A 25,265-nucleotide genomic window follows, 5' to 3' on the forward strand; every position below is an offset into this window, starting at 1 on the left:
GAAAAAAGCTTAACCACACCTATGGGCGCTGTCCCTTCAGGCATAGCCCCTCACACTCTGCTATCAAACAGTTTAGTTGCAAGCAGTGTTTAGAATAGAAAAAACCCCATTCACTCAGAAGTAGAGGGGCGGGTGCTGCGTCTGTCGAACTTCAGAGAAATGGATTTTACGGTAAGCTCTTACAAAAATCCAGTTCTCTATCGTTCATCAATAGAGGCAGCTCCATCCAGTCATTGACTATAGGGATGTCCCAAAGCAGTATATTATGAGGAGTGGGAAGACAACGTAAACAGAAACATAACTCCCCAAAGGCTAAACTTAAGCAACCAAGTAACATGGAGGTCTACCAGGAACAACTGGAGCTCACCCTGAAAACACAATACACCCTCAAAGAGAAACAAAAAAACAGTTCTCTTTAAACAGCAGCCTGCAAAACCTTGCGGCCAAAGGAAGCATCCCAAGATGACAACACATCTACTTTGTAGAATTTTGTAAACGTATGCACAGATGACCAACTTGCCGCCTTGCAGACTTGCAGCACTGACGCCTGATGGCGAAAAGCCCAAGAGGCACTCAGCACTCTCATAGAATGCGTCTGATTTTCTAAAAGACTCAGTGGTCTCCAGATAGACCCTGATCGCCCGAACCACATCCAAAGAGTGCAACACAAATTCCTTAGAACATTTGGGCTTAGGGCAGAGTGAAGGCAACACAATTTCTCCATTCAGATGAAAATCAGAAACAACCTTAGGAAGAATTGACTGATAAAGGTCGAAGTACCACTTTATCCCTGTGTATCACCAGATAAGGTGAGCGGCAAAACAACGCCACCAGTTCAGATACTCTGAGCGTAATGATAGCCACCAAGAAGGCAACCTTCTGGGACAACGAAAGCAGTGAAAACTCCCGAATGTTCTCAAGAACAAATTTGAAGAACAGATAATACCAGATTGAGATCCCACGGAGGTAGCAGGGACCTTCTCGGAGGAGCCATATGGCGCACTCCCTGTTTAAAAGGTATGAATCAAAGCATGCATAGCTAACGAGCGTTGGAAATATATAGTTAAAGCCGATACTTGGCCTTTGATAGTGCCCAAAGACAACTCATAATAGCTAAGACTGAAGTCCCAGCAGGAAGCTAGGTCCTATTCTTTAAACTAGGCAGAAAAACTGTTTGATGATAGCAGGATGTGTGGGGTTATGCCTGCAGGGACAGCCCCCATAGGTGTGGTTAAGCTTTTTTTTCTGCCTAGTGCCTATTCCCGATAGAAGGAGCATAACCCTATAGTCTCTGACTGGATGGAGCTGCGCCTGTCGATGAACGATAAAGAAACACAGTTTGAACCAAGTAAATTAATATACCTTCCTATCTATTTACCAATGCTAGCAGCATAAGAATTAAAATGACTATTTAAATTAATGTAATTACAAGAATGTATTTAAAATTGCTGCCCAATGTACATCTTATATAAAAAGGTTGAATACCCTTAAAACCAAGTGTTTGTCCACATACAGTTAAAAGGGGAAAAAATTCTGGATGAAATCATTTATCGCCTTGTTAAATCTTTTGCAAACCTCAGAAGGAGACCTCCCCTCCAGTCATTCCGACCACAACAGGAGCCCCAAAAAAAAAAAAAACTACCAAACTGTATTCACCAATCCTGATGAACAGAGTGATGTAAAAAAGGAACCCATTGGGAGAAGTAAATACTTTTTGAATCTCAAAGATATAAAAAGTCAGTGGGTGATAAACAATGGGGAGCAGCCATCGAAAATCTGAACTATTAGTTACATTGGAAAAAAAATAAAAAATAAACCATAACACACACAAAGACTTTCCTTGCCATTTGGCTGGAGCTCCGCTTTAAAGTAAACCCCGACTTCTAACCACTCTGCGCTGTCCCTCAAAAAAATAAAAAACACACATTTCTCTCAGCTTATCAATCAGTCCATTTCCCAGGGGCTAGAAAGGAACCCCTAGAGCAAAGTGACATAAGAGAAGCCAGATTATTAGCCATTAGAAGTATTCCAAGTAGGACAGACTGGATCCACTTCTGCATGATGACCATAGGTGCCATCAGCCCAACAATGTACAGTTGAGGGACTGCAGGAGCCAAAAGGGCAAAGTCAAAGTGAATATAGTACAGACTGCCCTACAGAAATCACCAAATACCTGGTCTGGAGAAAAGGGAATAAGTAAACACTAAACAGGTCTTGCAAATCTATGGTTCCCTTAAAATGTTTAGAAAGTCTTCATCTTAAACCTCGTATACATAAGAAAAGGCTTTAACAATGTTAGGTTCACTGAAAATTAACTTGTAGGCTTATAATAATAACAACCTCAGGCTTCAATTTTTAAAGGCTAAGTTCAATTTTAGGCCTCTTGCACAATACCCGTTTGAGCATCTACTTTTTCAGGGGGTTTTTTTTATATGTATTTGCACATTTTCACATACAGTGGGTACGGAAAGTATTCAGACCCCCTTAAATTTTTCACTCTTTGTTATATTGCAGCCATTTGCTAAAATCATTTAAGTTCATTCTTCTTCCTCATGAATGTACACATAGCACCCCATACTGACAGAAAAACACAGAATTGTTGACATTGTTGCAGATTTATTAAAAAAGAAAAACTATAATATAACATGGTCCTAAGTATTCAGACCCTTTGCTCAGTATTTAGTAGAAGCCCCCTTTTGATCTAATACAGCCAGGAGTCTTTTTGGGAAAGATGCAACAAGTCTTTCACACCTGGATTTGGGGATCCTCTGCCATTCCTCCTTGCAGATCCTCTCCAGTTCTGTCAGGTTGGATGGTAAACGTTGGTGGACAGCCATTTTTAGGTCTCTCCAGAGATGCTCAATTGGGTTTAAGTCAGGGCTTTGGCTGGGCCATTCAAGAACAGTCACGGAGTTGTTGTGAAGCCACTCCTTCGTTATTTTAGCTGTGTGCTTAGGGTCATTGTCTTGTTGGAAGGTAAACCTTCGGCCCAGTCTGAGGTCCAGAGCACTCTGGAGAAGGTTTTTGTCCAGGATATCCCTGTACTTGGCTGCATTCATCTTTCCCTCGATTGCAACCAGTCGTCCTGTCCCTGTAGCTGAAAAACACCCCCACAGCATGATGCTGCCACCACCATGCTTCACTGTTGGGACTGTATTGGACAGGTGATGAGCAGTGCCTGGTTTTCTCCACACATACCGCTTAGAATTAAGGCCAAAAAGTTCTATTTTGGTCTCATCAGACCAGAGAATCTTATTTCTCACCATCTTGGAGTCCTTCAGGTGTTTTTTTAGCAAACTCCATGCGGGCTTACATGTGTCTTACATTGAGGAGAGGCTTTCGTCGGGCCACTCTGGTGGAGGGCTGCAGTGATGGTTGACTTTCTACAACTTTCTCCCATCTCCTGACTGCATCTCTGGAGCTCAGCCACAGTGATCTTTGGGTTCTTCTTTACCTCTCTCACCAAGGCTCTTCTCCCCCGATAGCTCAGTTTGGCCGGACGGCCAGCTCTAGGAAGGGTTCTGGTTGTCCCAAACGTCTTCCATTTGAGGATTATGGAGGCCACTGTGCTCTTAGGAACCTTAAGTGCAGCAGAAATCTTTTTGTAACCTTGGCCAGATCTGTGCCTTGCCACAATTCTGTCTCTGAGCTCTTCAGGCAGTTCCTTTGACCTCATGATTCTCATTTGCTCTGACATGCATTGTGATCTGGAAGGTCTTATATAGACAGGTGTGTGGCTTTCCTAATCAAGTCCAATCAGTATAATCAAACACAGCTGGACTCAAATGAAGGTGTAGAACCATCTCAAGGATGATCAGAAGAAATGGAAAGCACCTGAGTTAAATATATGAGTGTCACAGCAAAGGGTCTGAATACTTAGGACCATGTGATATTTCAGTTTTTCTTTTTTAATAAATCTGCAACAATGTCAACAATTCTGTGTTTTTCTGTCAGTGTGGGGTGCTATGTGTACATTCATGAGGAAGAAGAATGAACTTAAATGATTTTAGCAAATGGCTGCAATATAACAAAGAGTGAAAAATTTTAAGGGGGTCTGAATACTTTCCGTACCCACTGTATATGCTTTCGTGCATTTTTGCACTCATGCAAATGCACAAAAACTTGTTCTGCACAATATGTAATTGGGCATTTGCGCTCAAGCGCGTAAATACACACGAATGAGGTGTAAATTACTGACCAATACAGCAGATTTTTCTTTTTTTTTTTTTTAAACTAAAGAATGCATGCCGCTTGTTTACGCACCTGTGTGAACAGGCACATTACACTTAATGGGCTGTATTTTAGCTCAGACAAAAAAAAAAAAAAAAGCTGTACTGAGCTTCTTAAGCTGCAGTGTGCAAAATGCCTCATGCAAAGAAGAAGAAAAAAAAAGGCATTTTATTTTTTTTTTTTTACAGGAGCTTGCAGAACATTAAACCAGCCATCAATGGGATCATGGGTTTAATGTCAGGCTCCTGCAAACTCTTGCTTCAGCTCTCTGGCCGTACCACTACAGTTTGGAAGCTGTAAGGAGTGTCAGTGGACTACAAGTGCCGCACTCATTTTCCACGGAGAACTACAAGCTTTCTGTTGCGGTGTGAAAGATGGAACTTGTAGTTTATCACAAAAAAAAATTTGCCAGCACACTTACCAGCCAGCCTGCAAAACAACCAAACTGATCCTAACAATTTACGTTCAAAACAAAGTGTTTTGTTTGCATTTTTGTTTCAAGTGAGTCGCTACTGTACACCTTATTAGGCTAGAAAAAAAAATCCTGCACCCAAGGGGGACCCCTTGTCCATTTCTGTACACCTTATTAGGCTAGATTACTGAATTTGCTTCTGATCACAAACAATTGCTAAGCCAAACACACCTCAAGATAAGAGATGACAACTTCACATGACTTCTCTTCTTTGATAGCTTCAATACGCTGGTAAAGCTCCACCATGGTCAAGTACATCACACCAGGGTCAGCCGCACTTCCCAACATTGTGTGCGTTTTCCCTGCACCTGTAGCTCCATATGCAAACACTAAATATGAGAAGAAAGAAAATAAATGGTGAGAAAGGATAGCACTTGCTAGGAAAACATCACTGGGTAAAAAGAGAATTGTGTTTTCTAGTTGAAGATTTGCCTAGATCAAGATTTTTTTTTTTTTTTTTTACCCATACAGCCTGAAAGTTTAGCAAGGGGCAGAACAGGGTGTACACACATTTTTCCAGCTTGTCAGGTTGGACAGCACATGCAGAACATGTCTTCCTGTGCACAAACCTCACTAAATCTAGTGTCCCAAAATATCAACCAGCCCAAATCTAATCTGTAATGGAAACATTACAGCTGGAGTCTGACTAATTGTCAAGGACATGAACCATTTCCTTTTTAGACCCTTCAAATACAAGGGGTCCATTGAGGAGCCGTTTTGTGACTGAGGTTTATTTACTGAAACTGGTGGGGGCAAAATCTGGTACAGCTATACATGTTAGCCAAGCAGCTTCCAACTTCAGCTTGTTCAATTAAGCTTTGACAAGAAGACCTTGAGCCCTCGTTCATATTGGAGCAACTTGTCATGTGATTTGACAGGTAAAAAAAAAAAAAAGTCGCACCCGATTGTCGACAATGACCATGTTCAAATCGATGTGACCCCAACTTTGTGGTTCGATTTGAAAAAGTAGTTCCTGCATTACTTTTGGCGATTTTGGGTGCGACTTGAATAGACATCTGTGCATGAAGCCGCACAGATGTCTTCCAGGTCGCACTGACATGCAGCTTTGAAATCAACATGCGATTTCAAATTCGCACTCAATGTGAACAGGTGATGAAGCGGATTCGTTTCCATGCACAGCCGACCCAGATTTTGCACTCTGCAGTTTTAGTAAATCAACCCCAATGTGAAGTCCTAATTTTCTGCTCAGTATAAAAATGCACATACTTTCTAATAAAATCCCTAAAGCAGAAATAACGTTTTTGTAAAAAAGTTCTGACAGGTAGGCTTTTTTATAACAAGAGACAGGGTTAGTCACTTCTGCCATCAAAGCTTCTACCTGCCTCTCAGAATTTTTTCTAAAAAAAACGTACGCTAAACCATGCATGCGCAGCTCAGTGTACAGTCTGTGCTGAGATAAAAGCAACTCATGTGCGCATGCACGAGTTACATTTTCCCAGCTTGCCCAATCAAGAGGCCAACGACTCCAAATCTAGGACATGGAAATGGCAGCGACAGAGGGGAGTGCTGAAATCATGATGTCCTAAGCAAGTCTGCCACAATGTGCAAATATTATTCTCAAACTTGCACATTATGGCAAAAACCCCCTGGAAGACCAAAATCTTGAAATAATCTGGTAGTTTATGTTTTTTCATTAAAGTGGTTGTAAACCTCAGACATGAAATGTGAAAAAAGCATATATCTCTATAGTGTGTACTTGCCTCAATCCAGAGCACTAAAGCAGCCCCGTACACACGTAGCGATTGTCGGCCGTAAATATTCGGCTGTCGAACGATCGGCCGATTGTCGGCTTGTTAGTATGATGCTTCCGACAACCGACAGCGAATTTTCGGCCGAACAGAATCTGGCATGCAGACTTTAACATTTTTGTTGGCCGTCACCAGAACGGCCGATTGTTCGCCAGTCAGTACAGAATTCGGCCGACAAACAGCAGATTAGCAAGACTGGGCATGCTCAGAAAAGAAAAAAACACACGGAAAGTTAACCATCACATGACATCACTTCTGCAGTCGGCTGTTGGCCGACAAAATTCGTGTGCAGTCTTTAGTACTTTTCAGCCGACAGGACAGCACCGGACAAAAGACGGCCAATCGTTCGGCCGACATTCGGTACGTGTGTACAGGGCTTAAGTGTAATTTCTGTCTGCTGCTTTATTCCTCTGCTATCACCTCTCACAAGTTTTCCTGACACCAAGAGCAAAAAGGTGACAGGGAAGGGACCTCCAGCCTCAGCTCTGTTCCTGTGTGTGTGGGTGGGGGGGGGGGGGGTCTGTCCCTTCCCTTCAATCCGCTCTTAGAGCTTCACTCACTGAGCTCTGCAGAGTGCAACATGTTATTGCTATACCTTCAAAAGGGGCCAGCCTGAATTGATCTAGCAGCACTTTACTTTCTGACTAACGTTCCACTTTAAAGTGGCTGTAAACCCTCACATATACCCAGTGAAGCAAACAGCCTTGGATGATACATAGAAATAAAACCAATCCTCCTACATCCAGTTTACTTGTTTATCTGCAACCCTCTCTTCCCTACACCCCTTCAAAAGGGCATAATCGTGTTAAAATCTTTCTTCCTCTGTCAGGAGCACAGAGAGGGTGGTGTGGCTGCAGTTACATTGTGTGAGAGCTGATTGGAGGAAAGGAATACCTCCTCTCCTTCACACAGCAGAAGAACTGCATTGTGAATAGACAAGCAATAGAGCTTTGGGAGAGAGCTAAGTAAAAACACTACAGATATACAGATTTCATGACTGAGGTTTACAACACTTTAAGCTCCACACCCTTTTTTCTTAAATCTCGGACAAGCTTTAAAATTCAGCACTTTAAATGGATGTAGAGAAGAAAGGGCTACAGACAGACAGATGCAACTTATGTAGGAGGATTGGTTTAATCTCTGTGTATCAGTCACTCCACTGGGTATATGGAACCACTTTAAAAATAAAAGAACATTTCAGAAATCACAAAAACTTTCAAACACTAGTGCAATCATTTTTTATTTACCAGAACAATTGTAGCCATTTAATACACCATCAATAATCGGCTTGGTCGTGTGCTCAAAGACTTCTTGTTGCCTGCTATTCTCTCCAAACACACGGTCAAAGATGAACTTCAGGTCTTTCCCTTTTCGCCTGTTTCCGTCGTGACCCCGTATCCCAGAAAAGACATTTGATGTCTCAGCGTCATCTGGGTCAAATACCAGAATGCTGTGGTCCACTACATGTACTACGGAATACTGGTTCCCTTCTTCTTCCCGTGTGTTAGGAGGCCGAACCCGAACCACAACAGACACATTGCCCTCTTCAGGGGCAGCTCCAGCAGTCATAGCAACTGAGTAAGATACACAGCAAGAGATCTCTGTGGAAGGAAAAAAAAAAAAAACACTTTTTAGAAAACTGGTTACATAATTTGTAATCTCTTTGCAGCCTCCCATTTAGAAGACTTTTTTTTTTTTAACACTTTGCCTTTTTGGGTCACAGCCTCAGTCAGGCTGCATTTTTCACAGATGTCCTGCAAAGCTCTAGAAGGAGGTCAGTTTTTAAATGACATGAGAAATAAAAACATCCATGAAATAAAGGATAAAAGAAGGAGAAATCCACACAATGTTGTTCCCTGCAGCATTAGAGTGATAAGAGTCATCCTCTTATGTATATTCTCTCCTCTGCAGTCAAAAACAAATGTCGATTTCACCCCACTGATTAGAAAATAGAATAAACGCTCTTAAAAAGAAACATTTTTTAACAAAATTCTAGTAATGTATAGTCAACTTTACTCTGCTACTCTGTTCTGTGCAAAGATGCAAGCTACAGGAACAACAGTGAGGGTGATTTACTAAAACTGGAGAGTGCAAAATCTGGTACAGCTGTGCATGGCAGCCAATCAGCTGCTACCTTCAGATTATTCAATTAAGGCCCCTTTCACACTTGCGGACCGTACAGATCCGCCGTCAGTTTTTTCAGGCGGATCTGAACGGATGCCCCATGCATCTCTATGGGGCAACGGATGTCAGCGGAGACATGTCCGCTGACATCCGATCCGTCAAATCCGGACAGATGGAATTTTCCACCTGTCCGGCGGATGGTCCGTTCTCATCCGATTCCCCCATAGAAAACAGCGGGGACCTGACAGCTCTGTCTCCACACAAAGCGCAGAGACAGAGCTGCCATCAGTCTGCTCAGCAGGGGATCGATCCCCCGCTGAGAAAAACAGAGTCCGCCGACGGAGCGGCAAGTGTGAAAGGGGCCTAAGCTTTGACAACAAAACTGGCAGCCGATTGTAGAGCTGCACGATTCTGGATAAAATGAGAATCACAATTTTTTTTTTTACATAGAATAAAGATCATGATTCTCGGTGCAACATCCTCTTTCACGTTATTATAACCGTTTTTTTTTTTTTTTTAATTGAAGTGTATTTTTTCCCAAAAAATTGCTTTTGAAAGACTGCTACGCAAATACAGGTGAAACTCGAAAAATTAGAATATCGTGCAAAAGTTCATTTATTTCAGTAATGCAACTTAAAGCGGAGTTCCACCCAAAAGTGGAACTTCCGCTTTAGGGAGTCCTGACCCCCCGACATGCCACATTTGGCATGTCATTTTTTGGGGGGGGGAGCGGGTACCTAGTTTTGACAGGTACCCGCTCCCACTTCCGCTCGGAGCGCCGCGGCGCCCTGAGCGGAAGTTCTCCTCTCCCCCTCCCTCCCTGCAATCTTCTGGGACACGTCAGAGGTCCCAGAAGATTGCCGGCCAATCACGGCGCGCAGCGCGACTCGCGCATGCGCAGTGGGTACCCGGCTGTGAAGCCGCAAACTGTAACAGCCGGGTGCCCACAGCAGTGATGCCGGCGCCGAGGGAGAGGATCGAGGCTTCCGGCGGCCGCATCGTTGGACAGGTGAGTAAATGGCTGGAACTCCGCTTTAAAAAGGGGAAACTAATATAAGAGATAGACTCGTTACATGCAAAGCAAGATATGACAAATCACGGCTTGAACTAATTGTGAGGATTATGGCTTACAGCTGATGAAAACACAAAAAAACACAATCTCAGTAAATTAGAATAGTACATGCAATCAATAAAACAAGGAGTGCCTTATTGCGGTGTGGCATGGAGGTCAGCAGGGGGAAGCATGAAGAGCTCTAGAATTTCCTGCTGAAGGGCTGCATTGACTTTGAGCCTGATAAAACACAGAGGACCAACACCAGCAGATGACATGGCTCCCCAAATCATCACCAACTGTAGAAACTTCCCACTGGACCTTACAAACTTGGATTATTTACCTCTCCACTCTTCCTCCAGACTCTGGGACCTTGATTTCCAAATAAAATGCAACATTTTCCACAGTCAGGGATGATTTGGGGAGCCGTGTCATCTGCTGGTGTTGGTCCATTATGTTTTATCAGGCTAAAAGTCAACGCAGCCCTCTACCAGGAAATTCTAGAGCACTTCATGAGACAGGTCATCTGTACATCATGTGTGATCAATTTTCAAATACTGTATACAGTATCTCACAAAAGTAAGTACACCCCTCACATTTTTGTAAATATTTTATTATACCTTTTAATGTGACAACACTGAAGAAATGACACTTTGCTACAATGTAAAGTAGTGAGTGTACAGCTTGTATAACAATGTAAATCTGCTGTCCCCTCAAAATAACTCAACACACAGCCATTAATGTCTAAACCGCTGGCAACAAAAGTGGGTACACCCCTAAGTGATAATGTCAAATTTGGACCCAAACCGTCAATATTTTGTGTGGCCACCATTATTTTCCAGCACTGCCTTAACCCTCTTGGGCATGGAGTTCACCAGAGCTTCACAGGTTGCCAGTGGAGTCCTCTTCCACTTCTCAATGAAGACAACACGGAGTCGGTGGATGTTAGATACTTTGCGTTCCTTCATTTTCCGTTTGAGGATGTCCCACAGATGTTTAGGTCTGGAGACATGCTTGGCCAGTCCATCAAATTACCCTTAGCTTCTTTAGCAAGGCAGTGGTCCTCTTTGAGGGGTCTTTGGGGTCGTTACCATGTTGGAATACTGCCCTGTGACCCAATCTCCGAAGGAATGGGATCATGCTCTGCTTTAATATGTCACAGTACATGTTGGCATTCATGGTTCCCTCAATGAACTGTAGCTCCCCAGTGCCAGCAGCACTCATGCAGCCCCAGACCATGACACTTCTACTACCATGCTTGACTGTAGGCAAGACACACTTGTTTGTCTTTGTACTCCTCACCTGGTTGCCGCCACACTCGCTTGACACCATCTGAACAAAATAAGTTTATCTTAGTCTTATCAGACCACAAGACATGGTTCCAGTAATCCATGTCCTTCGTCTGCTTGTCTTCAGCAAACAGTTTGCATGCTTTCTTGTGCTTCATCTTTAGAAGAGGCTTTCGTCTGGGACGACAGCCTTGCAGACCAATTTGATGCAGTGTGCGGCGTATGGCCTGAGCATTGACAGGCTGACCCCCCACCCCTTCAACCTCTGCAGCAATGCTGGCAGCACTCATACGTCTATTTCCCAAAGACAACCTCTGGATATGACACTGAGCACGTGCACTCAACTTCTTTGGTCGACCATGGCGAGGCCTGTTCTGAGTGGAACCTGTCCTGGTAAACCGCTCTATGGTCTTGGCCACCATGCTGCAGCTCAGTTTCAGGGTCTTGGCAATCTACTTATAGCCTAGGACATCTTTATGTAGAGCAACAATTCTTTTTTTCAGATCCTCAGAGAGTTCTTTGCCATGAGGTTCCATGTTGAACTTCCAGTGACCAGTAAGAGAGAACGATAACACCAAATTGAACACGCCTGCTCCCCAATCACACCTGAGACCTTGTAACACGAGTCACATGACATCGGGGAGAGAAAATGGCTAATTGGGCCCAATTTGGACATTTTCACTTAGGGGTGTACTCACTTTTGCTGCCAGTGGTTTAGACATTAATGGCTGTGTGTTGAGTTATTTTGAGGGGACAGCAAATTTACACTGTTATACAAGCTGTACACTACATCTGCACGATTAATCGTATGAAAATCGCGATCTCGATTCACCCCCCCTGACGATCTAAACCTGACATATTCTCGATTCTTTGCATAGCTGAGGGAGCAGAGAAAACAGCTGTGGAAAACTCCCAGTAACTATAAACAAAATGATTACATTGTATCTTTCCTCCCTCAAACGCCTATCAGCATTATCTCCCAGTAACTATAAACAAAAATGATTACATTGTATCTTTTCCTTCCCTCTGCCAGGGAGAAAGGAAGTTTAACCTCTTAAAGACTGGACCTTTTTATGACACTTGTTGCTTGCAAGTTTAAAATCATTTTTTTTGCTAGAAAAGTACTTGGAACCCCCAAACATTTTATATATTTTTTTAGCAGAGACCCTACAGAATAAAATGGCGATTGTTGAAATATTTTATGTCACACTGTATTTGCGCAGCAGTCTTTCAAACGCAATTAATAAACTTTAATGAATAAAAAAAAAAAACGTAACAGTAAAGTTATCCCAATTTTTTTTGTTACACAGAGAATCGTGAGAGAATCGTGATCTTTATTTCAAGCTAAAAAAATCGTGATTCTCATTTTGGCCAGAATCGTGCAGCTCTACTGTACACTCACTACTTTACATTGTAGCAAAGTGTAATTTCTTCAGTGTTGTCACATGAAAAGATATAATAAAATATTTACAAAAATGTGAGGGGTGTACTTACTTCTGTGAGATACTGTATTTACCATAGCTTGTAGATTAACTTTCACACAAACTAAACAACATACACTGATTTGCGTTATTTTTATAAAATGAATATAGCAGAATACAATTTGGCCTAAAATATATAAAGAAAGATTATTTGTATGCAAAATTTAATAATCGAAACCTATAAACATTTTCTATATTGTTTTGTTTATATAGCAAAAAATAAAAACCTCAGTGGTGACTAAATACCACCAAAAGAAAGCTCTATTTGTGTGAAAATAATGATAAAAAATTAATTTGGGTAGTGTTGCATGACCCCATTATTGTCATTCAAAGTGTAACAGCGTTGAAAGCTGAAAATTGGCCTGGGCAGGAAGGGGGTAAAAGTGTCCAGTATTGAAGTGGTTAAAGCTGTACTCCAGGTATGATTTGTATTGCATATTTATGTCAGTCCAGCATGACACAAAGTCAGTATGCACATCTCATACCTGAGGGGAGGCTAGGGAAGCCAACAATCACTGCTGTAGTTGGCACTCCCTTCCAGGTCTGGCGCCGAGCGGCTGCTCTTTTGCATAGTAACCACAGAAGGTCGCTCGCTCCGCACTGTCTACATTCACAAAATTATTATTTTTTTTTTTAAATACAAGGTGTTGTCTGATTGGTGGAGGTGGGGCAGTGAGGGTCATAATCTTCACCACCTCCAGTCACAAAATTCCTTGTGATCATTTAAAAAAGAAAAAAAAAAAAAAAAGTTCTGTAAATGTCAGCAGTGCCGAGTTAGTGACCTCCTGTGGTCAGTGTGCAGAGGGGAAGTTGCTCAGCACAGGACATGGAAGATCACAGCTATCACAATATGTAGTGCTGACCACCATAGCGATTGTCTCTGAGCAACTAGATTTTACATACCATTGTGCCAAGCTGGACTACTGTAACCATGCAATACACACCAATCCTGGATTCAGCTTAGGGCTCATTTACACTAGCAACTGGGTGGTGGTAAAAAAAAAAAAAAAAAAAAAAAACACGGTTGAGCCACGTTTTTACAGCTCCTTCTTAACCACTTGCTGACCTTAGGATGTCATATGACGTCCTCGGTTTGCAGTGGTTATACCGGGATGATGCCTGCAGCTACATGCATCATACTGGTATTAAAATATTCAGTCGGAGATTCTCTTAACGCAGAAGTGATTTGAGTGGCTGAGCCACTCGATCACTTATGTGGGTGGTGAAAGAGACCCCCCCACCCCCTTTCCAGGGCTCGGGAGTGTTGCGACCGGTGGCTGCACAGCAGAGAGTGAGGAACTGACGCTGTTCCTCCTTTTAACGCGCGACACGTCAGATGATATCTATTTACTCAGCGTAACATCTTTTACATTTTACTAAAAAAAACGGGGTACTATATTGTGTATTATTTCAAAAATAAATTTGAGTTTGAAAAACCGTTGCGTAAATATTGTGACAGAAAAAGAAAATTCAAAACCCATCATTTTATTCTCCAGGGCCTCTGCCAATATAATATATATAATACAATGTTCGGGGGTTGAAAGTAATTTTCAAGCAAAAAAAATGTAGGATTTTTACATGTAGTATACAAGTATCTGAATCGGCCTAGCAGGGAAGTGGTTAAGCTGCAGATGCAGACAGTGGTGTTCATATGGTGCAGCGAAAGTCCCCCACCATCATGTTCAGCAGGCAGCACCACATTCAAATCCAACCCATTCAATTGAATGGGGCCACACCACAACCACATGCGATGCCCACGTTTGTGGCACCGGGATGCGGCATTTATAGAGTTAAAAGGAAGGACACCTCTCAAACACTTAAGAAAGGTGATCCAAAGAGATCAGCAGATCGCTGGTGCCACGCAGGTCCCCAGCAGATCTGCCAGTGTATCTGTGTGCCCGTACATCCTGTATGGGTAAGCAGATACAATCTGAGAGGAAGCATGAATGAACTACCATGCTGCTGCACACAGAAGGATTTTTACCGTCAAGCATAGAATGCATACAGGTAAAACCTTGTACCTTTACAACCGCTTCAGCCTGGAAGGTTTTACCCCCTTCCTGACCCAGCCATTGTTTGCAATACAGCACTTTGTGGATTTAACTTGACAAATACGCGGTCGTGCGACGCTGTACCTAAATAAAACTGATGTTCTTTTTTTCCCCCACAAATAGAGCTTTCTTTTGGTAGTATTTGATCACCTCTGCGTTGTTTTTCTTTTCTTGCACTATAAACAAATAAAAATCAACAATTTTGAAAAATAAATAAATAATTATTTACTTCTGCTATAAGAGCCGGTTCACATAGCAATGACCCGACTTGCCGGGGCAACCTGTGAAGTCACGGTGCGCAGCTCGCACCGCGACCTCGGAGCTGCCGGCACGGACTTCATATCATTGAAGTCAATGCAGGTCGCCCCAAAGACGCTCAGGACCCTTTTTCTAAGTTGGAGCGACTTGTGTCGCTCCTATTAGAACGGGTTCTGTGCTAATCTATGGCAGGCGACTCGCGCCGACTTGTCAGGCGACCAGGTCGCCTGACAAGTCGCCCCAGTGTGAACCGGCTCTCAAACATATCCAATAAAAAAAAAAAAAAAAAAATCGAATTTCTTTATCAACATAGGCCAATTTGTATTCTGCTACATATATTTGGTAAAAAATAAAATCCCATTAAGCGTATATTGATAGGTTTTTCGCAAATGTTATAGCATCTACAAACGATGGGATAGATTTATGGACCTTTTATTTTTTTTATTAGTAATGGCAGCGATCTTTAGCGGGACAGACAATGCGGTGGAAAAATCTGACACTAAGTGACACCAATGCAGTGATCAGTGCTAAAACAAAAATGCAGGATCACTGTATAAATGACACTGGCAGGGAAGGGGTTATCATCAAGGGCGACCAAAGGGTTAAGTGTGCTCCTAGGGAGTGTATTCTAACAAGGGATGAGCTTGTGCGTGTTGGAGTGCGTACATGCCCGATCCCGCCAGGAAGTCAACACTGAATTCCGCTAATCACACACAGTGAGACATTTCCCGATGTGTACAGCTGCGGATTGGGAAATGTCTCACTGCCTGTGATTAGCTGAGTGCAGTGATGACTTCCTGGTAGGATCGGCACATACTGACTCAAATGCGCCCGAGCTCATCCCTGGTTCTAACTGTGGAGGGAATGTTGTGACTGGAAGACCGAGATTCGTGTTTCTGTTCAGCAGAAACACAAGATCTCCATTTTCCTCCCCCACAGAACAGTGGTCTGCCTTTGTTTACATAGGCAGACCGCCATTCTGCCTCTCCTGTGAATGATCGGCGGGTCCTGGTGGCCGCCTGACCTGCTGATTGGCTATCGCTGTGTCCAATCACAGCGCGTGCCCCAGAGCCGATCAGAGGAATCACATACAGGTATGGGATTGTGCCCTTTATGTCTAGGTGAGGCGGTCCTTAAGTGCTTAAACATGGACGACAGCGGCAGATCACAACTGCAGTGAGACAAATGCACACAGAATTCGGGTTTCCTGCAATGCGGTCTAGTGTGGACTTAGACTAAAGCCATTCCCCCCCCCCCCCCCCCCCATTTTAGGTAGAGCAATAGAAGGCTCTAAGCTGTCAGTTTTATTGTTTGCGCCTGTGTCCCACTGGGGAGATTTCCCTGCACTTCCTGTCCTATAGCCAAACAGGAAGTGAGAGGAAAACCCTCCAAAGTCAGGAAATCTCTGGTTATCAATAAAACAAGTGTCCCCATTGGATGATTTGACTCCTAGGTCTGTTCTGGGGTCAACCCAAAATATGGATTTTCTTTTACTTTCAATGAGAACAGTGAAGAGTACAAACATGGAGGGGGGGGTCTCCCTAATGGGGGCACAGACAGCTATTATGACAGGGGTTCTATTTCCACTCCATTCTATCTAAAGCTAAACAAAGTTTTGCCTCTTCACTTCAGGGATACATAAAGGTATTGGATGCAGTCATTGTAAGGAGCACACTGATTGGCTGGGAAGACTCCTGAGAAAAGCCTGTGTGGTGCTATGAAGAGTATGTCTTCCCTCCGTGTATATACTGTATACAATGGTCGGCTGGGGGTGAGTACACCGTACAAATGCCGGTCACATCTCCTGTACAGCAGGCGCCTCCGCTCAGCCGCCAGCATACACCGCCACCCCGCCGCATCGTGACACGTGACCACTCACCTGCTGGAACGATGACAATCAGGAACTATAAGAAGATGTCTCAATATTCCTCCGTGTTCCAATTATTATCATTATTTCCCCCGAATCCCAAACATCCCCGCCCACTCCTTCCACACTTCCGCCAGACTAAGTTCAAATCGCGCGGGCACGTCCGAACGTGGCTACTGATTGGTCAGAGGTTCTCCGCTCTAATTGGTGGGCGGGCGTAAGGCAGGTGTACTGCCGATAGTTTCAACTTGCCGAAAATTTCAACCAGGCACGTCCATTCAGACTTCCAATGCAATGCCCTGGCCGCGCCGTGCACAGTGGGGAAAACTGTGCACGAGAGTTGGACTTCTCGGCAAGAGCTTTCAACGCAACTGCGCATGCGCCAGACTTACAATGCAATATATATATATATATATGTGTGTATATATATATATATATATGCGTATATATACATATATGTGTATATATATATATATGTGTGTATATATATATATATATATATATATGTGTGTGTATATATATATATATATATATATATATATATATATATATATATATACACGTTTTTTTGTTTTTTTAATCCTCCCGTTTATTTATTTTTATATCTATCTATATATGTACATATAAAGGATTTCCAAAAATAAATCTGCAGCATGGTTAACACTACTATCTATATATATGTATATATATATGTATGTATGTATGTATGTATATATATATATATATATACACACATTTTTTTTTTTAATCCTCCAGTTTATTTATTTTTATATCTATCTATATATGTACATAAAGGATTTACAAAAATAAATCTGCAGCATGGTTAACACTACTATCTATACATATATATATATATATATATATATATATATTTTTTTTTTTTTTTAATCCTCCCGTTTATTTATTTTTATATCTATCTATAAAAATGGACAGATAATAGAAAAAAACTAAATACATAAATACCAGTGCCTGACACTTTATATATATATATATATATATATATATATATATATATATATAGATTTGATCAGAAGAACAGCCCTCTTTTGATATAGCTGGCTGAGAGGAGTGGCAGCTCTTTCATGATGTGCTGGCATGATGGGGGACACAGGCGGCAGAGCAACGGGGACACAGGCTGCAGGACAACGGGAGACAAAGGCTACGAGATGATGGGGGACAAAGGCTGTGAGATGGGGACACAGTCTGCATGATGGCGGGGGACACAGGTGGAGTCAGGGGTGTACCAATGGAGGGGTGGGGCACAGTGGCAGCTGGTGCTTAAAATTTTTTGGGGGGCACAAACAGAAAAATGTAATAGGCTTTGCGGCAAAAAACGCTGTAAAAAATTGCGTGACTTTGAGGTTGCAAAAGTGTGAAAGGGGCCTTCAGTAATTAAGGTATAGTGTGCCCCTTTTCAATGCAGAGTGACCAGAGTGCCCCCTTTCAATGCAGAGTGACCAGCGTGCCCCCTTTCAATGCACAGTGACCAGCGTGCCCCCTTTCAATGCAGTGACCAGTGTACATGCCCCCTTCAATGCAGAGATCAGCGTACATGCCCCCAATGCAGAGACCAGCATACCATTCCCCCAATGCAGAGATCAGCGTACATGCCCCCAAATGCAGTGACCGGCATACATGCCCCCAAATGCAGTGACCAGCATACATGCCCCCAATGCAGAGATCAGCGTGCGTGCCCACTTCAATGCAATGAACATTGTGCCGTGCCCCCATCAATGCAGAGTTTAGAGTGCGTGCCCCCCCCCCGAGAGCAGTGCGCTTACCTGGAGCCCTGGAGCACGGCGGCGTGTCTTCTCTGGTCCTCCCGCTCCCGCCTCCTCCTCGGCCAATGGCATGGGGTTTGCCATGCGGCCAATCAGGAAGCCAGTATTAGAACGGCTTCCTGATTGGCCAGGAGGAGGATCGGTGTGACATTAGCGAATTTTCATTTGCTATTGTCACACAATCGGCGGGCTCTGGGCGCACTGCTCTGCGCCCCGGGACCACCCTTTGCATCACCCTATTAGAGCCTCTGGCTCTAATCAGGTGATTAAAAAAAAAAAAAAAAACATTAAGCTCCATGCGTCCGGCGCCCTGCATGCAGATTAGGGGTCCAGACGCATGGATGGGGGGGCGGCGCACCTGCGCCCTGTATACACCAGCCGCCACTGGTGGGGCAGGGTGGGTGCTTGACGAGATCTCCAACCCACATCACCTCTGGTCAGAGATCTCGGCAAGTTGCCTGTACTGTGCATGTGCGCCAACAAATGCCCGTGCGCAGAGAAGTCCTAAGCAGTGCACAAAAGAGTTGGAGTTCTCGGCAGGACAATGTATGCTACTGCGGAAGTGTCCGCGGTTGGACTTTTCAGCAGGACAATCTATGCTACTCTGCAGGCGCCCGCGGCTCCTGAAGCAAAAATTAAACACAACAGTTTGGAGAGCGGGATGTGAGCATCCGCAGTCCCTATTTTATGTTATTGTCTAATAAAAACCCGTGCACAGTACTATCCCCCAGAGTACTATTACAAATGTGAGCATCCACAGTCCACATTTTATTTTATTGGCAAATAAAAACCTTTACACAGTGCCATCCCCCACATTACTAGTACAAATGTGAGCGTACCTATGTGCTGTTTGAATGGGCAGAGTCGCAGGCAGGAGTTAGCTGAGCTAAGCCTGAAAGGGAATGCTGGGATTTATAGTTCCTCTCCATACAAAAAATGCCACAGGACTTAGCATAGCTGAGCTTGAATGTACGTGCTTGGATTTATAGTTCCTCTCCACACAAAAAATATAAAGCTGGTTCCAGATGCAGTGCGACCTCTCAGAGATATGCAGCGTTGTGTGCTTTGGATCGGTACTCACACTGATGCCATTGTTATGTTTGAACTCTTTATTGGGTTTTTGTGCAAAAACAAAAGCAATGCGTGTAAATGTAAAGTAAAGCACAACAATAAATAGCATACCAGTCTGATTCCGGACAGACACACATTTTAGAAAGAACAATTAAATTCTCATTACTAAACACACTGATGCGATGTTATGCACAATAATGTATGAGAGAAGATTACTATCATATATAAAAATATTGTAAGATTTATTTTCTAGGGGCCCAATCACACCTGTGCGATTTTAACCCTTTCGCAGCTTATATATGTAGCACCCTACAGGTAGGTGCTAGGTAAATGTATAATAGGCCTTGTCTGCCTAACAGCAGGGCCATGATTTCTTTTAGTCAGGGTGTCAGGGATTCCAGATGTGCCTGCTGAAGGAGAAGTCTCCCCACTGGCTCCTATGAGAGGCTTGTCAGAGGGCAGTGGAGGAAGCCAAATCAGGGGACACATCCCAGCTTGTAACTACCCCAGAAGGCATATTGTGCCGCAAAGGATTCTGGGAGTGGTTATAAGTTTGGGGGAAGTGCGTGACCCGGTGTCTTTGGCAGGAGCAGAGTCACAGGAAGGAGAGTGCAGCTGTCTCTCCTCCTGTCTGAGGGAAGAGGATGTCTCTGGGTGTCGCCTTAGAATCCAGAGAGTGCTGAGTTGAGCTGAAGGGGATCCGGTGTGCCGAGAACCAGCGGAGAGTGAGAGAGAGGGGTCCAGTCCCAGGAAAGCCTACACAGGTCGTAAGTACTGAGGATTGCCCCTGGGGTCTGCCTGAAGTCAGAGGGGACCACTCCGGAAGAGGTTCTGGTATCCGGTGTCAGCTAGCTGTAAAGGGGGTACCTAAGTTGAGGACCCTGAAGTTACAGAGGGGGGTACATAGTCAGTGAGCCCCGAAGAGTTCAAGGTTAAAGGGGACGCCTGCAATTGGGCCCTGAATTGTGCAGAGTGTCAGTTGAGAGTTGCAGCCATACAGGATTTCACAACAGTCTACCTCAAGCCAGTGCAAGGCCGGAGGGAGTAGTCAGTGCAAGGCCGGAGGGAGTAGTCAGTGACTCTGCAGTGAAGACAGCTTCAGAAGCTCTTTATTCTACAGTCCTGGATCTACTAGACTCAAAGTCAGGGATCTAGCACTTATTCCAAGTTACAGTGTGTTACAAAGCATCAGTAAGCGCCGGCTGGCGTCAAGGCAGCGTTAACAGACATTTTCTGGATAAAGTCCCAAGTTGTACTTAGTTGAGCCTAAAGGAGTATCCCACTCATTCCCTTCTCCCATCCCCTTAAATGAAATAAAAACCACAAAACAAAGATGCTGGAGTTATCAATGTCTCAGTTCTCACACCCAGGGTCGCAGCTCACATGGGCTGGAGAGGTAACCGGTAACGATGGCAGGCCCACATCAGGCCACAGGCCTGGAAAACTTGCTACATTCGCTCTCCACAGGTTCTCGGCACACCAGATCCCCCTCAGCTCAACATCGCATCAGTGTGTCTAGTAATGAGAATTTAATTGTTCTTTCTAAAATGTGTGTCTGTCCGGAATCAGACTGGTATGCTATTTATTGTTGTGCTTTACTTTACATTTACATGCATTGCTTTTGTTTTTGCACAAAAACTCAATAAAGAGTTCAAACATAACAATGGCATCAGTGTGAGTACAAATCCAAAGCACACAACGCTGCATATCTCTGAGAGGTCGCACTGCATCTGGAACCAGCTTTATATTTTTTGTATGGAGAGGAACTATAAATCCAAGCACGTACTTTCAAGCTCAGCTATGCTAAGTCCTGTGGCATTTTTTGTATGGAGAGGAACTATAAATCCCAGCATTCCCTTTCAGGCTTAGCTCAGCTAACTCCTGCCTGCGACTCTGCCCATTCAAACAGCACATAGGTACGCTCACATTTGTACACGTAATGTAGGGGATAGCACTGTGTAAAGGTTTTTATTTGCCAATAAAATAAAATGTGGACTGTGGATGCTCACATTTGTAATAGTACTCTGGGGGATAGTACTGTGCACGGGTTTTTATTAGACAATAACATAAAATAGGGACTGCGGATGCTCACATCCCGCTCTCCAAACTGTTGTGTTTAATTTTTGCTTCAGGAGCCGCGGGCGCCTGCAGAGTAGCATAGATTGTCCTGCTGAAAAGTCCAACTGCAGACACTTCCGCAGTAGCATACATTGTCCTGCCGAGAACTCCAACTCTTTTGTGCACTGCTTAGGACTTCTCTGCGCACGGGCATTTGTTAGCGCACATGCACAGTACAGGCAACTTGCCGAGATCTCCGACCAGAGGTGACGTGGGTTGGAGATCTCGTCAAGCACCCACCCTGCCCCACCAGTGGCGGCTGGTGTATACAGGGCGCAGGTGCGCCGCCCCCCCATCCATGCGTCTGGACCCCTAATCTGCATGCAGGGCGCCGGACGCATGGAGCTTAATGTTTTTTTTAAATCACCTGATTAGAGCCAGAGGCTCTAATAGGGTGATGCAAAGGGTGGTCCCGGGGCGCAGAGCAGTGCGCCCAGAGCCCGCCCATTGTGTGACAATAGCGAATTAAAATTCGCTAATGTCACACCGATCCTCCTCCTGGCCAATCAGGAAGCCGGTCTAATACTGGCTTCCTGATTGGCCGCATGGCAAACCCCATGCCATTGGCCGAGGAGGAGGCGGGAGTGGGAGGACCAGAGAAGACACGCCGCCGTGCTCCAGGGCTCCAGGTAAGTGCACTGCTCTCGGGGGGGGGGGGGGGGGCACGCACGCTAAACTCTGCATTGATGGGGGCACGGCACAATGTTCATTGCTGGTCACTGCATTTGGGGGCATGTATGCCGGTCACTGCATTTGGGGGCATGTACGCTGATCTCTGCATTGGGGGAATGGTATGCTGGTCACTGCATTGAAGGGGGCATGTATGCTGGTCTCTGCATTGGGGGCATGTACGCTGATCTCTGCATTGAAGGGGGCATGTACACTGGTCACTGCATTGAAAGGGGGCACGCTGGTCACTGTGCATTGAAAGGGGGCACGCTGGTCACTCTGCATTGAAAGGGGGCACTCTGGTCGCTCTGCATTGAAAGGGGGCACACTATACCTTAATTACTGAAGGCCCCTTTCACACTTTTGCAACCTCAAAGTCACGCAATTTTTTACAGCGTTTTTTGCCGCAAAGCCTATTACATTTTTCTGTTTGTGCCCCCCAAAAAATGTTAAGCACCAGCTGCCACTGTGCCCCACCCCTCCATTGGTACACCCCTGACTCCACCTGTGTCCCCCGCCATCATGCAGACTGTGTCCCCATCTCGCAGCCTTTTTCCCCCGTCATCTCGTAGCCTTTGTCCCCCGTTGTCCTGCAACCTGTGTCCCCCGTTGCTCTGCCGCCTGTGTCCCCCATCATGCCAGCACATCATGAAAGAGCTGCCACTCCTCTCAGCCAGCTATATCAAAAGAGGGCTGTTCTTCTGATCAAATCTATATATATATATATATATATATATATAAATATATATATATATATATATATATATATATATATATATAAATATATATATACATATATATATATATATAAAGTGTCAGGCACTGGTATTTATTTATTTAGTTTTTTTCTTTTATCTGTCCATTCTTATAGATAGATATAAAAATAAATAAACGGGAGGATTAAAAATATATATATATATATATGTGTATACACACACGTATATATATATATACCTATATATATATATATATATATATATATATATATATATATATATATATATATATATAGATAGATAGTAGTGTTAACCATGCTGCAGATTTATTTTTGTAAATCCTTTATATGTACATATATAGATAGATATAAAAATAAATAAAAGGGAGGATTAAAAAAAAAACAAAAAAAAATGTGTGTATATATATATATATATATATATATATATATATATATATGACAAGGACCAGTTTCTTTGGTTTTTAGGTTTTATTAGGAACTTGGATAGGAGAAGGGATGAGTGGGATACTCCAACTGAACTAAACTATGCACAATAGGCTGGGATGACTTGAATAAATGCTTGTTAACGCTGAACACACTAAAATTGAGCTATCCACAGCTAGGCCGCTGCTTTACTTTGCCCTTGGCTATGAAAGGTTCTCTTTAACCACCTCAATATTGGGCACTTAAACCCCCTTCCTTCCCAGACCAATTTTCATCTTTTAGCGCTGTTGCATTTTGAATGACAATTGCGCGGTCATGCAACACTGTACCTAAACCAAATTTGTGTCATTTTTTCCCCACAAATAGAGCTTTCTTTTGGTGGTATTTGATCACTGCCAGGTTTTTTCTTTTTTGGTGCACAAATAAAAAAAGACCGAAAAGTTTGAAAAAAAAAAAGGTTTTTGTTTAGGTTATAAAATTTTGTGAATAGATAAGTTTTTTCCTGCACTGATGAGCACTGATGACGCCGCACTGACAGGCACTGATGAGGAGACACTGATTGGGTGGCACTGATGGGGTGGCACTGATGGGGTGGCACTGATATGCAGCACTGATGGGCACTGATAGGTAGCACTGATATGCAGCACTGACGGGCACTGATATGTGGCACTGATAGATAGCACTGATATGTACCATTGGTGGGCACTGATAGGCAGCGCTGATGGGCACTGATAGGCAGCACTGATGGGCACTGATCGGCGGCACTGATGGGCACGGATGGGCACTGATAGGTGGCACTGATCGGCACTGATGGGTGGCACTGATTGCCACTGATGGGGTGCACTGATGGGCACTGATAGGCAGCACTGGTGGGCAATAATGGGCACTGGTGGGCGGCACTGGTGGATGGCAATAACGGGCACTGGTGGGCAGCACTGATATATGGCATTGTGGGCAGCACTGATAGGAGGGCACCACTGGCAGGCTGTTTGCCATCCCTGGTGGCAATGGTGGGCATCCCTGGTGGTCATGGGTGGGCATCCCTGGTGGCTCTAGTGGCACCCCCCCCCCCCCAGGGCTGCACTGGTAATCAATGTTCTGATTACCAGCACAGACCCCCCCCCCCTGTGATCAGTGAGTACTTAGAAATACTCACTGATCACCCCAGCTCCAGTATCGATCCTCTTCTCCTCACTGACAGGATCTGTCAGGAGGAGAAGAGATCGAAGCCGTTACAACGGCTGTATTTACATTGCATGACGGCTGTGATTGGACACAGCCGTCATGTGATCAGGAGGGCCAATCACAGGGCCCTCCTGACGCATCTTGTTGCGCTGTGTCCGAGGGACACAGGCACATCGAGATCGCGCCGCTGCGCGTGCCCGCGGCGGCGCGATTTCGCTCCTTCTGAAGGACGTTCCGGAACGTCCATTCAGAAGGACGAGACTTCCACCCGGCCGTATATGTACAATGGCCGGGTGGGAGGTGGTTAAGCTTCCTGAGGTAATTCTGTCCTAAGGCAAGCTATTCCTTAAGGTAGACTGTACTGCTGAACAACTTCAGGGCCCTTCCTGGCACCCCCTTTATCCCTAATCTTCAGGGCTTAACAACTTGGCACCCCTTTTACTGTAATACTCTGGGTTAACTGGCTCCTTGATCCCCTTTACCTCTCTGGAGTGGTCCCCTCTCTTAGGCAGACCCTTGGGCAGATCCTTGAGTACTCACGACACTGTTTTTCCTGAAGTCCTATACCCAGCAGCTCCACTCGGTCAGCACACTGGATCCTGTCTGCTTAGCTCAACCCCTGGTCTCTAGGCCGACTGCCTGGACCACCTTCCTCACTTCAGCAGGAGGAGAGACAGCCGTCCACCTCCT

At 44.3% G+C, this 25,265-nt stretch overlaps 1 protein-coding gene across 1 annotated transcript in view; it reads right to left on the minus strand.

Moving 5' to 3' along the window:
- Nucleotides 1–16,680, minus strand: part of LOC309568122 (kinesin-like protein KIF18B) — a 183,133-nt gene extending 166,453 nt beyond the window's left edge. The window contains exons 1-3 of the mRNA XM_082273725.1: nucleotides 16,605–16,680; nucleotides 7,719–8,070; nucleotides 4,874–5,031 (exon numbers count right to left, since the gene is read on the minus strand). Of these exons, the coding sequence (XP_082129851.1) occupies nucleotides 4,874–5,031; nucleotides 7,719–8,040 (480 nt within the window). The 5' untranslated portion in view covers nucleotides 8,041–8,070; nucleotides 16,605–16,680. The remainder of the gene's footprint in view (nucleotides 1–4,873; nucleotides 5,032–7,718; nucleotides 8,071–16,604) is intronic.
- Nucleotides 16,681–25,265: the final 8,585 nt, after the last annotated feature.

This window comes from Pelophylax lessonae (genome assembly GCF_965119305.1).
Source record: "Pelophylax lessonae genome assembly, chromosome: 12".
NCBI lineage: Eukaryota > Metazoa > Chordata > Amphibia > Anura > Ranidae > Pelophylax > Pelophylax lessonae.